At 45.0% G+C, this 12,745-nt stretch overlaps 4 protein-coding genes across 4 annotated transcripts; 3 read left to right on the forward strand and 1 right to left on the reverse strand.

Moving 5' to 3' along the window:
* Positions 1 to 2,403: 2,403 nt before the first annotated feature.
* N7462_005345 (uncharacterized protein) lies at positions 2,404 to 4,161 on the forward strand (the record flags this gene model as incomplete). Its single annotated transcript, XM_057077063.1, has 5 exons — positions 2,404 to 2,601; positions 2,665 to 2,712; positions 2,783 to 3,083; positions 3,169 to 3,473; positions 3,538 to 4,161. 5 exons carry the CDS (start codon positions 2,404 to 2,406, stop codon positions 4,159 to 4,161), a joined length of 1,476 nt encoding a protein of 491 aa, XP_056932643.1.
* Positions 4,162 to 5,453: 1,292 nt separating this feature from the next.
* N7462_005346 (glutathione S-transferase family protein) lies at positions 5,454 to 6,180 on the reverse strand (the record flags this gene model as incomplete). Its single annotated transcript, XM_057077064.1, has 2 exons — positions 5,454 to 5,742; positions 5,795 to 6,180. The coding sequence occupies 2 exons, from the start codon at positions 6,178 to 6,180 to the stop codon at positions 5,454 to 5,456; spliced, it is 675 nt and encodes a 224-aa protein (XP_056932644.1).
* Positions 6,181 to 6,800: 620 nt separating this feature from the next.
* Positions 6,801 to 9,959, forward strand: N7462_005347 (glycoside hydrolase family 35 protein; the record flags this gene model as incomplete). Its single annotated transcript, XM_057077065.1, has 5 exons — positions 6,801 to 7,470; positions 7,520 to 7,643; positions 7,701 to 7,749; positions 7,881 to 9,681; positions 9,742 to 9,959. Coding segments are annotated over 5 exons (2,862 nt in total), but the record flags the coding sequence as incomplete, so codon positions are not given.
* Positions 9,960 to 10,637: 678 nt separating this feature from the next.
* On the forward strand, positions 10,638 to 12,484 carry N7462_005348 (MFS transporter; the record flags this gene model as incomplete). The annotated part of the gene is made up of 3 exons (XM_057077066.1): positions 10,638 to 11,711; positions 11,767 to 12,173; positions 12,223 to 12,484. The coding sequence occupies 3 exons, from the start codon at positions 10,638 to 10,640 to the stop codon at positions 12,482 to 12,484; spliced, it is 1,743 nt and encodes a 580-aa protein (XP_056932646.1).
* Between the last annotated feature and the right edge of the window lie 261 nt (positions 12,485 to 12,745).

Raw genomic sequence — 12,745 nt, forward strand, 5'->3', positions numbered from 1 at the left:
CGTCACTTTCAATCTTCCATTATCCATTTTCACATGAGCTCTGCTTCGGCCCCGAAGAGACGATTGTTGCATCTAATTGGCTTCGGTCGCATTGGATTTGTAGTCGGAAACTCCACTTCACATCCTGCATACCAAATCGGGATTAGCCTGAGTATTAGCCTGAGTATTACCCTGGCCGAGGGGCTAAGCATGATCGTACTTCGAACCTATTATTCCACTAGCATTGGGAACACACCACCAATCTTCACTCCCTGGTTTTCGTGGATAGACGGCTCCGGGGCTGAGAGCTCTGTAATTAGGTCCTCGCTTCTTCTGAATATAATATTCAAAGGAAAAATCTATCGATATTGATAGCCACTAGTTCAACAACCTACTACTTGATTAGCAACTTGAAGTATCGCTAAACATTTAGATAACTGATAAAGTAGATCTACGATAGCCAGAGAAGGGCTTTTGTTCTTGTGATAATTCCGCCTATATAAGGCAAGTATTGGTTCCCAACTTTGGATATTTTGCTAAATTACAACGCTCGCAACTGGTCAATTGAATCCTGAGCCCGATTGAGATATAGCTAAATCGATATACTTAAATATCTAGAATGATATCTGATCACTCTCTAGGAATCATTTAAACCAGATATTATTTGACCAACTTTCAAACAAGAATACCACTAGCAAGCAGGCTTAGCAGGAGACCTGGGGTCTTCCTACTCAAGGCAAAATATATTTGCAGCAAAGGAGCTTCCTAGGCAGGTCTCATTAGTAAATTTATGATGCATAAAAGACTCACGATCGTTAGGAGGCACAACTGAGCGAGCGCTAGATCAATTGATAAAAAGTTGCCTATTAGCAATGTATAGGAAACCCTTCTAATGCAATTAAATAGAGACTTACGCCAACCTAACGAATATCAAGGTCAAAAAAGTGCACGACGGAATATTCAGATCGAATTCCAGGGATGCCTAGCATTCTTAAGACATTTCTTGGGGACTGTGATCGGCGAACAATATGGGGAGAAACCGGCCGGACGCTGCGCCATGGTTCGAACACTCATGGCTGTGACCTTGGCCTACAAGTACCAACATGACACTGTTTCATGCCCCAGTCACCACAAGACAGATTATGCATTTATCTTCTACTGACGTAGTCATTTACTACTGGTAAATCATGGGAAGTGAAACAATACTGTAATGGCAATTTGGCTTTCGTGCTTGTGTCGGCTTATACTATGCTTGGGAGCTTTTCTTGGGCAATAGCTTTTATTATCCATGATACCTCCCGATCCTAATATTTAATTGTCCATTGAATCTAGGACCTAGAAGGCAATGCAAGTTGCGGGCACATCTTGATCCAATGTTGTTGTCATAAAAGTGTATCAAAAGAAGCTCAGTCGGGGAATCTATCCAAGTCCTCACAATCCCCAAGGTCAACGGGGAGTAGACATTCCACAGTCTGAAATGTTGAAATAGGCGCAATACTCGGGCAAACTAACCATTTCACGGGGCCAGGTCTATATAGAAGCATAACCCCATGGAGCTTTTGCACATCGGCCCAGAGACAGCACCCCAAAGGCAGCCCGGCCCTTTCACTCGGGACTTAGTTCAATTGCACTACCAAATGAAAATTCAGTTGTGATGAGAGTCAGTGGTGTTGACCAGGGGAACGGAGCCCAACAGTTTCCTTATGATGGACGACAGTCTATTATATGGGCGAAGCAAATCTTAGTCAGAATTACATGCACAGGATAGTATACCTCTTGCTGTGACAACATTGTGCTTCTAGATTGTCCACCATGCTTCATTGTTTTCACTTGCGCTGGGTCATGTGAAAGGACAGAGAGTCACACATGGCGGTAGAGTAGTGAAGGAGAGTTGATTGCATCTCTAGCCTCAAAGATATTGGTTCTTACGACGGTCTATGCAACTCAGTACATGGATAGTCATCCGCGTTGAAGCGTCAATCAAGCCGGAAGAGAGTGACAGACTCCAGACCCCAGAGTGGGGATTATTAGCATGGCTAGCATTGCTGGCATGGTACAGACCATAAATCTCACAGGGGTTCAAGTCATTGTGCGAGATTTGTCGACCGCATCTCCGTGGACAGTGGGAGAGGGTAAGAAGAGGTGTGAAAGAAGGTGAACCGACCGGGCCGATGCATTGAAGGAACAATGCAAACTGCCTGTTTCATCACCTGACGCCCCCCCCACCCTCAACCGCGCTGACCGCCTGCCACGCAACTACAAATTTGTTTTCTTCCGCACCGTTTTTAGCAGCTGCCTAGAGGCAAACAAAGCGCAGTTGGGCTTATTTACCCTGATTTGGACCTGGATTGGATGCCGGTGACTTAACTTGTGTTTTTCTTCTTGTAGGGGATAGGCAGATGCCTTTCCGGTGACTCTGTCAACATGCTGAGGGATTCCGATATAGAGTCCCTGAACAATCATCTGGGATCCTTGTCTCGGGAAACCGAAAAACACCATGAACAACTCCAGAATGTCCTCGAGCAGTTCCGGAACCTTCTGAAAGACTACAGCTCCCTCAAAAGTGACTACGAGGAAGTCAAAGAAGGCCGCGAGAAATACAAAAGACAGGCTCGTGGTCAGGTATGAAGCTCTTCGGTGCCTGACGGAAGCAGATCGACAGAGCTGACGATGGGCGATCTCTAGGAACGCAACCCATTTGTGCTAGTACTTGTGGATGGTGATGGGTATCTAGTAAGGGCGCTGTCTGGCAATAGTCTGCATATCCGTTGTTTTTAAATTGCTGACCAATCCCTATTTATAGTTCAAGGACCACTTTATCAAATCCGGGAGTGAGGGGGGGGTCAACGCCGCTCGACAATTGAGCGATTCCATCAGAGAACTGATGCATTCCACAATGGGAATGCAGGCTGATCAGTGCCGGATCATGGTTCGTGTCTATGCCAATATGCTGGGCCTCTCCAAGGTCCTTGCCCGGGCTGGGTTGGTCGGCCATGAGGCGCGGTCATTGGCGCCGTTCACATCTGCCTTCAATCGGGCCCAGGATCTATTTGACTTCGTCGATGCAGCGGAGAAAAAAGAAGGCAGTGATTTCAAAATCCGAGGTACATTCTACTACATTTGAATTCATCTTGACTGGGTACCCATTATATACCAATACATATCCTAACACACTGGACTTACTTTTAGAAATGTTTCGGCTTTTCATCGACCTAAATCAATGTCGGCATATTTACTTCGCTGGCTGCCATGACACTGGCTTCGGGTCTATGCTCACCCCGTATCGGGGTCGTAGCGACCGAATTACACTAATCAAAGCTGCTTCGTTTCACCATGAATTCGAAGCACTCAACCTACCCATAAAAGAGTTGCCTTCGGTATTCATGTCTAATCCTCTGTTACCTATCACCAAGTCAACCACAACTTCAATTAACAGCAAGGTGGCGAGTACTCTGACGAATGCTGCGAAGCCGGTGTGCAAACATTTTCAAAAGGTAACGGTTTGATGTTTAAACGCAATTTTGCTCTTTTGTTTGCGGCTTCCTTATACATCTTTAGGGAATATGCAAGTATGGCAATGTTTGCAATAAGCAACACATAATGCCTCAACAGCTTTCGATTAATTCGGCAGAAGAATCACCTAAACAGTTGTGGTATACCTCAACTATTTTAGGCCGCTCACAAGAGTTTCTCGCCTCTCAGCTCCCACCTCAGACCCTAAAGTCGGAGGATTTCATCCCCGTTAATAAAAATGCGGAACGTCTCGACACTTATTGCCCTCACCCGTCTCCCGGTGCTTTCGATGAGTATTATCGCCGTTCAAAAGACCACAAAGTCTGTAACCGTTATCATCTGTCAGGGGAGTGTGGCGACATGAGTTGCAAATACGATCATAGCGATGTTTCAGATACCATCGTTGATGTTCTGAGATACATTCTCCTCCAGCATCCCTGTCCGAAAGCAGGTGCATGCCGATCTATCAAGTGTTACCTGGGCCATGTATGCCAGAAACCTAATTGCAAGGCCGTGAAAAGCTGGCAATGCCGCTTTAACCACCACTCGCATACGATGGACCTTCAAGTTTCTCAATGGGTTGTCCCCGCGGAGTTGCCTGATGGAGAGCGCTCTTCCATCAGTGGTGACTCCTTCGGAGACACTTCCCCGAGTACTACATACATGTAAGGTGCTCGCACAAGTGTTTAACCTGTTCCCCAAAAAGGAAAACCAAAGGGAAAGAAAATGCTCCATAATCAATCCTCTCCAAACGTGATGACTCATGAAACTTGCGTATCCTGCGCATACGATATTCTGCGAGGCAGCTTTTCTTGGGAATTTGTCTAAAGAGGTGGAGTTTTGAATTGAAAAGATAACTTTTGCTTGACGAATTTCCTAAGATAGAAGGGTCTAGGAACTGGCGGCTATTCCAAAGAAAAAAAAGACAACCGGTGGATTTTCCATGTTTGGGTAGCCAGATACCACATATTTCCCCTATTGAACTTTACCTGCGCCCTCGAGACGTTTTGGTAATGAAAATGGCAAAGAGCCAGAAATGAACCCAGCAATTTTCTTGTTGCCTGTCGTTTTCATTCAAAATTGATATTGGGTCTCGACCTGCCACAAAAACATTATCTACTTCCATATATAGTTCCGGATGAAATGGGTTTTCAAATGATCAAAGCCAGATGATTGTTCCGAGTTGGTTTGACGTATAGAAGATTGAGCTTATCTGAGTCACAAATGCATGTTGCCACACTCGAGCTTACTTTCAAATATATAGACTTCCTCGATATAATGAGCATGTGGGCCAAATGATGATAAGGATGAACAAAAGAAGCGACATAGGCGCAACTGACCCCATCGAAAAACGAAAGGGAGACATACTGCTTGAAAAGATGGTGAAGGTTCTTGCAGCAAGTTTATGCAAGGGGTCGTCTGCGTATCGAACTCTGACCTTATCTGGATTTATGATGAAACCAGGGTTCGTTGGATTAAAATAGGAATCAACACAAATCTAGCTTGCTCGCTCAATCATGCATGGTGTTCTTGCTGAACTACTATATTACCAGGCTTTTGGTGCAATGTTCGGATACCAATAAACTCATGATTTTTGGTATCGGATAAGTGACAATTTGACCCTGATGGATGGGCGAGAAACGGTGCCCAATGAAACAAATAAAATGACTGTTGCAAATCAATATCGTATACTAATCAAAGATGTCAACTTATGCTGACCTAAAAATTCTGGACAAAATTGCGTTTGCCTATCGGTCTACACATGATGGAATTTTCGCATGTCGGATCAAAAAAACGTATATTATCATTTTTGCGTTGCATCAATCTTGAATCAACTCGGACAAACTGCAAGACTCTACGCCATTTTTCTCGAGCCAATCAATTTAGGCTGCCTTTTCATTCAAACTTTTGTTTTTGCTGAAATATAAATGAAGCGGCTGAATTTCACTGATGGTCTTCACCTATTTCTTGGCCGCTGCGCCAATTCTGAAATACGCCTCTCGAACTTCCTCTCGAGTTTCCATGAGACCAAGCCATTTTGTGACTAAAGGATAATCTTCCAAAGGAAGACCGGCGAAGGAATGCTGTCTTACCCATGGCTCGAAATGGTAGTCGACAGCCGTAATCCGACCAGGGAGAATACTTGTTCCTCCTGATTTTTTCAACTGCCCCTCTAAAACATCATAGCATCGGTATGTTTGGGCCGTGTACCTTTCTAACGCGTCTTGGTTCTTTTGGTGATGAAAGTGTCTTCCAATGTCAGGTTCTTGTGGTAAAGGTCTCTTTATTCGAGAAGACATACCTAAACCAATTTGTCTGACCAGTCATGGGCCCCAGAGTACTCAGGAGGAAATACTCCCATTTTTCAAAGTCCACCAGGTCTTGTGCGGAGTCGCCAGAGGGTCCGATCATATTTCCCATGTCGTAGACTCGACGAATATAGTTCATGCAGGCGCCGGATTCCCAACAGATAACTCCTGTATTAGGGTCTTCAAGGGCAGGAACACGTCCATTCTCATTAATATTTAAGAATGTCGCACCTTTTACACCAGTGTCGGAATTGTCGCTAAAATCCCATAATTTTATTTTATAAGGAACATGGAGAGATTCCAACGCGATCGCGATCTTGACAGGATTCGGGCCGGTGGAATGGGCATGCAGAATTAGCGGTTTTATGTGAGCAGCCATGATTTTTTCTGTCAGCTAATATAATAGAGAGTATTGCATCAGAAAGAAAGGCCAGAAGAAAGGAGTGGGAGGTGATAAAGGAATGATGTCATACACTTATTTTCCCGAGGGACGAATGAGATCAAATAACCAATGATTCATGAGGTTTATTTAGCCTGATTATGTTCTAAGTGATAAGTTACGAAAAAGCATACGGCACCAACTCTTGGAATTTGAATCGATCCTAATGCAGGCCTAGAATTCCTGCTACTCCACTATTCAATTTAACCGGTCGTCATGCCGAGCCCAAGATAATCCCTCAATCAGATATCATAACCCAGGTTGTCGGGGTAAGATGCGGGGAAAAAGCCAATATTCCTGGTAAAACATAACTTATCTATATAGAGCAGCAAAAAAGCACAGATAGGTTGGGCCATTCGTGGAATACACACCCCACACTATTTGCACGATGAATTTTATGATACCATTGCTTTGGCTCCTAGCATGGGTTGCTTCATTGCCTTTGTCGGTGTTGGGCGCTATTTCTTCATCGTCTCATCGATCAGGAAATGAATTACAGAATATTGTAAAGATTTCGAAATTGTCTTCGCTGAAGCTGTTACTAACTCAAACGCTGAAAGATCACGTGGGATAAACACTCCATTTTTGTTCGTGGCGAACGAGTGATGATTTTCTCTGGCGAATTTCACCCTTTCCGACTACCTGTTCCGGATCTCTGGCTTGATGTTTTTCAAAAAATCAAGAGCATGGGCTTCACAGGTGTATCGTTTTACGTCAACTGGGGGCTAGTAGAGGCCAATCCAGGCCATGTCATCACGAACGGAATATGGGATCTTGAGAAATTTTTTGATGCTGCCACACAGGCAGGGATATATCTCATTGCTCGACCAGGACCATATATTAACGCCGAAACATCAGCAGGGGGGATTCCAGGGTGGGTGCTACGAACAGAGCCCACCATTCGTTCGAATGATCCTAGCTACCTCAATAACACGATCAATTATATGACGACAGTGGGCCGAATTATTGAAAAAGCTCAGATAACGCATGGTGGCCCGGTAATAATGGTACAACCAGAAAATGAGTATTCTACTTGGCCCGGAGTGACAAGTTTCCCAACAGAAATGAATCGACAATACATGGATTTCGTGAAAAAGCAACTACGTGAAGTTGGCATCACCGTCCCGCTCATCATCAATGATAACGAAGTCATGGGCTATTGGGCCCCAGGATCTGGTCTCGGGGCTGGTGATATCTACGGGATCGATGCCTATCCTCTCCGTTATGACTGTGAGCCACACAGCTGGACTCGATTTGAACCTCTATTGACATGCTCAAGGTGCAAACCCCACTACGTGGCCAACTTACAGGTTCCCATATAACTGGCAGGTTATTCACGAGCTGGAGAGCCCAAACACACCTTTCACAATTGCAGAATTCCAGGGCGGGTCAGGTGGCGGATGGTGAGATAATTTCTGTTGTTAATTTGAAGTTAATTACATGTGCTAAAAAGCCTCTAGGGGAGGATTTGTTGAGGAGAAGTGTGCGGAGCTTGTGAATGAGGAGGCAGTGAGAGTTATTTATAAAAATAATTACAGCTTTGGTGTGAAAATTTTCAATATATATATGGTATAAGTCACCCGACGGAACCCCCATTACATTAATCTTTGATTTCCAGCAGGGGCTGACACATTCCTTAGACCTTTGGTGGCACAAACTGGGGAAATCTTGGCTACCAAGGTGGATACACATCATACGATTATGGAGCAGCTATTACGGAAGAACGAGGCATCTGGCGCGAAAAATTCAGCGAACAAAAACTGGAAGCAAATTTTCTTAAAGTATCGGAAGCATATTTGACATCCACGCCCGGTGTAGGTAGAAATGGTTCATACGGAGCACCTTCCTCAATTGCAATCACCCCACTTCTTGGAAATTTAACTTCATCAAATTTTTACGTGGTCAGACATGCTGACTTCACTTTCACCGGAAAAACACACTACAATATCACACTACCAACTAGCACTGGAAATGTCAGCATACCCCAGCTTGGGGGCAGTTTGCTCTTGAACGGACGTGATTCGAAATTTCATGTCACGGATTATGATGTCGGCGGCATCAATATAATTTATTCATCAGCGGAAATCTTTACTTGGGCACGAGGAGCTGGATCGATGCGTGTGCTAATTTTATATGGCGGAGAGGGAGAAACACACGAGTTCGCAATTTCTGATCACCTTGGAGTCCCAAATATATTACAAGGAAGCGGCGTGAAGATCAATCACCTTGGAAATACATGGGTGATACACTGGCGGGTTGAAACAGAACGAGTTGTCATTCGATCGTCGAACCTGGAGATATACTTGGTTTGGAGGAACGAGGCTTACAACTACTGGTCGCTAGAACTACCCGCTCCCCAACCAGTTGGGAATTTTTCGTCGCCTTCAAAGGATACAGTTATCGTGAAGGCTGGGTATCTTATTCGACACGCTCAAATTTTTGAAGATCAGCTTCGACTGACAGGCGACATAAATGCAACAACTGAGATTGAGGTGATCTCCACACCATATGGAAACTTGCAGAGCATATCGTTCAATGGGAGGCTACTAGAGACAACGACAAAACCAACCGGAAAACTGTCTGCTACAGTCGGATATCAGGCCCCAAGGCTGGAAATTCCACAGTTGTCAAATTTGGAGTGGAGATATATTGACTCCCTACCAGAAATTCAACTTTCATACGATGATTCTGTCTGGAAAAACTGCTCGAATACATTGACTAACAACCCCAGAGAGCTGAACACCCCGAACAGTCTCTATGCTATGGACTACGGTTTCCACACCGGCTCTTTGATTTACCGTGGCCATTTCATGGCAAGCGGCAAAGAGTCCTACATTTGGTTAAATATATCCGGTGGCACAGGCTTCGGCTACTCAGTTTGGTTGGGAGCTGATTACCTTGGATCGTGGACTGGGAATAGTGTGGACCAGACATCAGATCAAAAATTCCTGATATCGAAGTCTCTGGCACCCCTGACACGTCATGTTCTTACGGTTTTGATAGATGACATGGGCCAGGACGAAGAAGCCCCAGGTACAGATGCGATCAAGTTTCCTAAAGGTATACTGGACTATGAGCTTTCTGGCCATGACCAATCAGAGGTTGTGTGGAAAATGACTGGAAACCTCGGTGGAGAGCAATATTTTGATGAAACCCGAGGTCCACTTAATGAAGGCTCCATGTATGCCGAGAGGCAAGGGTATCACTATCCAAAACCACCAAGCTCCCATTGGAATATCTCTAGTCCAATTAAGGAAGGGATTTCTAAGCCGGGTGTTCGATTTTATTCAACTCATTTCCAACTCGATATCCCTGTCGGCTGGGACGTTCCAATGAGTATTGTTTTTAACGGATCCAACATTGAAAATGAAACAACGAAGAACGATGGATCGAACTATAGATGCCAAATATTTATCAACGGTTATCAGTTTGGAAAATATAGTATGCGGTCCTCGGCTTCCTCCTTTGTGGAATCGAATAGAAAACTGACTCTTCGTACAGTTAACAATCTTGGGCCCCAGGTCTCGTATCCGATCCCAGAAGGTATTCTTAATCACAATGGTATTAATTATATTGGGTTGACGCTTTGGTCACAAGATTTGACCGGGTCAAGGCTTGCAGGGCTAGATTTGGTTTCAACGTTTACCATCAAGTCTGGATATTCAAGACCCCGGCCTGCTCCGCAACCTTCCTGGGCCGCCCGAAAGGGAGCCTACTAGCGCATAGCGAAGATGGCCAAATTGCTTAGGATTTTGTTATTCCTACCTGCCTATCTGGAAAGACTTTATTTTCATATAAAAGAGCTTTCGAACAACTGATTAAGAGCCTGAGCAAAGAATTGTTCTTACGTAGAGGCTCGTAGATAAAAATTAATCATACACAAATAATAGAATTCTTCTATTCGAGGAAATTGCTTATAGTGCAGCTTTATCCTTTGTGGAAACATGTTCCGATGGGTCCTGGATTTTCCCTGTTCGCAGACTGGTGGACCCAGTGTAAGGCGGCTTGAAGAATGGTATGACGTCCGCCATATAAGTCGGGCGGTCTATCGCAAACTGGCTTACGCCGAGAGAGCTTAGGATGCTTTGAGTGCTTTTGAACCCATTTTTAATCAAAATTAATTCCAACAGTGATAAAAATTCGTTTCTCTATTCCTCGAGTGTCGATTAACCAAAATGCAAGCATGGCCTTGGTCGGAATTCTATCCCTTGGTTCTGGGCACAATCGATCGGATAAACCGGGGAAGCCAACTTTTGATGACGCCGTTGACAACCGATCCAACCGAGCCACTATGAGAGTCCAAAATCAGGGACCAGCTCATCCGCCACTTCCGACTTCATGAAGACCTGACCTATATCTTGTCTGAAAGCCGACTCCCGGTTGTACTATCGAGCAAAATGGAACGGCCGAGCTTGTCTGCTTCGAATCCTCTTGCATCAAACACGAGCGACAGCGACAATTTGACTGCCATCACAACAGGTCGAGACCACCACGGGCCCGAATATGAGGCCATTCGTGCGGATACACTCAGTCGCCGACAGACTAATTTGAATGATGTCGAGCTAGAGCGTATCGAAACCTATCGACTGCAACACCGGTCTACTGTTGGATCTGGAGCTCCCTTACCAAGAGAAGAATGGATGCCAATGGGTGCTGGAAAGCCTTATCCACCTGAGCTACCTGATCCCGAACAATTCGTTGTAGAATTCACGGACGCGAATGATCCCTTGCATCCTCAAAATTGGCCGTTGCGGCGAAAGATAGCAATTTCCATCGTTCTGGCATATTCGACATTTGTCTCATCCTTTGCCAGTGCTATTTACTCTTCAGCCGTGAGCGAAATAGGGCCTCACTTTCACATTAGCACAGAAGTTGCTATCCTTGGTGTGACCCTGTATGTCCTGGGGTTTGCTTCGGGCCCTACTTTATGGGCTCCAGCTAGCGAATTGATTGGGAGAAGATGGCCTATAATTGTGGGGGTATTTGGCTACTCGATCTTTACTGTCGGGACTGCAACTTGCAAAGACGTTCAGACCCTCATGCTGACCCGGTTTTTTGCTGGATTTTTTGCAGCAAGCCCAATCGCAATTGTGCCGGCCGTTTTCGCAGATATCTACAACAATCAGACGCGTGGCGTGGCAATAGCTATGTTCGCTATGGCGGTCTTTGTTGGCCCTTTTGCATCGCCCTTCACAGGAGGTTTCATCACTATGTCATACCTTGGCTGGAGATGGACCATGTATATCGCATGCATCATGGGGTTTTTTTCTACGGTGCTATGCCTGTTCTTTTTGAAAGAAACCTATGCACCTGCCATTCTTGTGGAGAAGGCTACCAATCTACGCAGACAAACACACAACTGGGGCATTCGAGCAAGACAAGAGGAGGTAGAATTGGATTGGGAAGAGTTGATAACCAACAACTTTAGCCGGCCATTCCGCATGCTGTTCACTGAACCCATTGTATTTTTGGTAAGTGTCTTGAATCCACCTACTTCCGGTGTTGTTCAAACTAACCACTTTTCAGATATCTTTGTGGATGAGTTTTGTATACGGCCTGATGTATGCTCTTCTAAGTGCTTACCCTGTCGTATTCGAAGGAATTCATGGCATGAATCTTGGCGTTGGCAGTTTGCCATTTATCGGGCTCATCATTGGCGAGCTGCTTGCCGGAGGATACATTCTTCTAGATCAGAGATCATACTCCAAGAAGTTAGCAGCTAACAACAATATTCCCATTCCTGAATGGCGTCTCCCGCCATCGATACTGGGAGGCGTGTGTTTCACAGTCGGCTTATTCTGGTTTGGTTGGACTGGGTGGACACGATCAATACATTGGATGGCACCGACTGCGAGTGGAGTTGTCACTGGTTTTGGCATCTATGTCATTTTTCTCCAGTGTTTCAACTACTTGATCGACTCCTACCTCACATTGTAAGAAGTCTTTCTGAGAAGCAAAGTTCTATATTAACATTATTGTCAGTGCCGCTTCCGTATTTGCTGCAAATACAATCATTCGGTCCGCCGTCGGGGCTGCCTTCCCTCTTTTCTCGAAGCAGATGTTCAACAACCTCGGAGTGCAGTGGGCTGGTACTCTTCTAGGTTGCCTGGCTGCTATCATGGTTCCCATCCCTTTGGTATTCATTAAGCTGGGTCCTATTCTCCGGAAAAGATCTAAATTTGCGCCCAGTTTTACTTCCCACCAAAATATCAAGTCCGAGAGCGAATCGCACGCATCCGCATGAATACGCATCATCTTGGTGACAGGACGCTTGATATAATGTGTGTTTGATAAGACCCATCTAGCTGAGCAAATCACCAACAAAACGGAATTTCCAAGGACTTGACATTTACGATGGGTAACAATTTTGATATTTAAGCTAATTCAATATTCAGAGCTGTCTGTATAATGTGAATTCGATGGGAAACTCATCTGCTCTATGTAGTCGGCTTTCGGCGATTTCTTATCGTAGACCCTTGAATCTACTCGATCAGATGAACCCAGC

This window comes from Penicillium macrosclerotiorum (assembly GCF_028827735.1).
Source record: "Penicillium macrosclerotiorum strain IBT 26536 chromosome Unknown utg000006l_segment0_segment0, whole genome shotgun sequence".
NCBI lineage: Eukaryota > Fungi > Ascomycota > Eurotiomycetes > Eurotiales > Aspergillaceae > Penicillium > Penicillium macrosclerotiorum.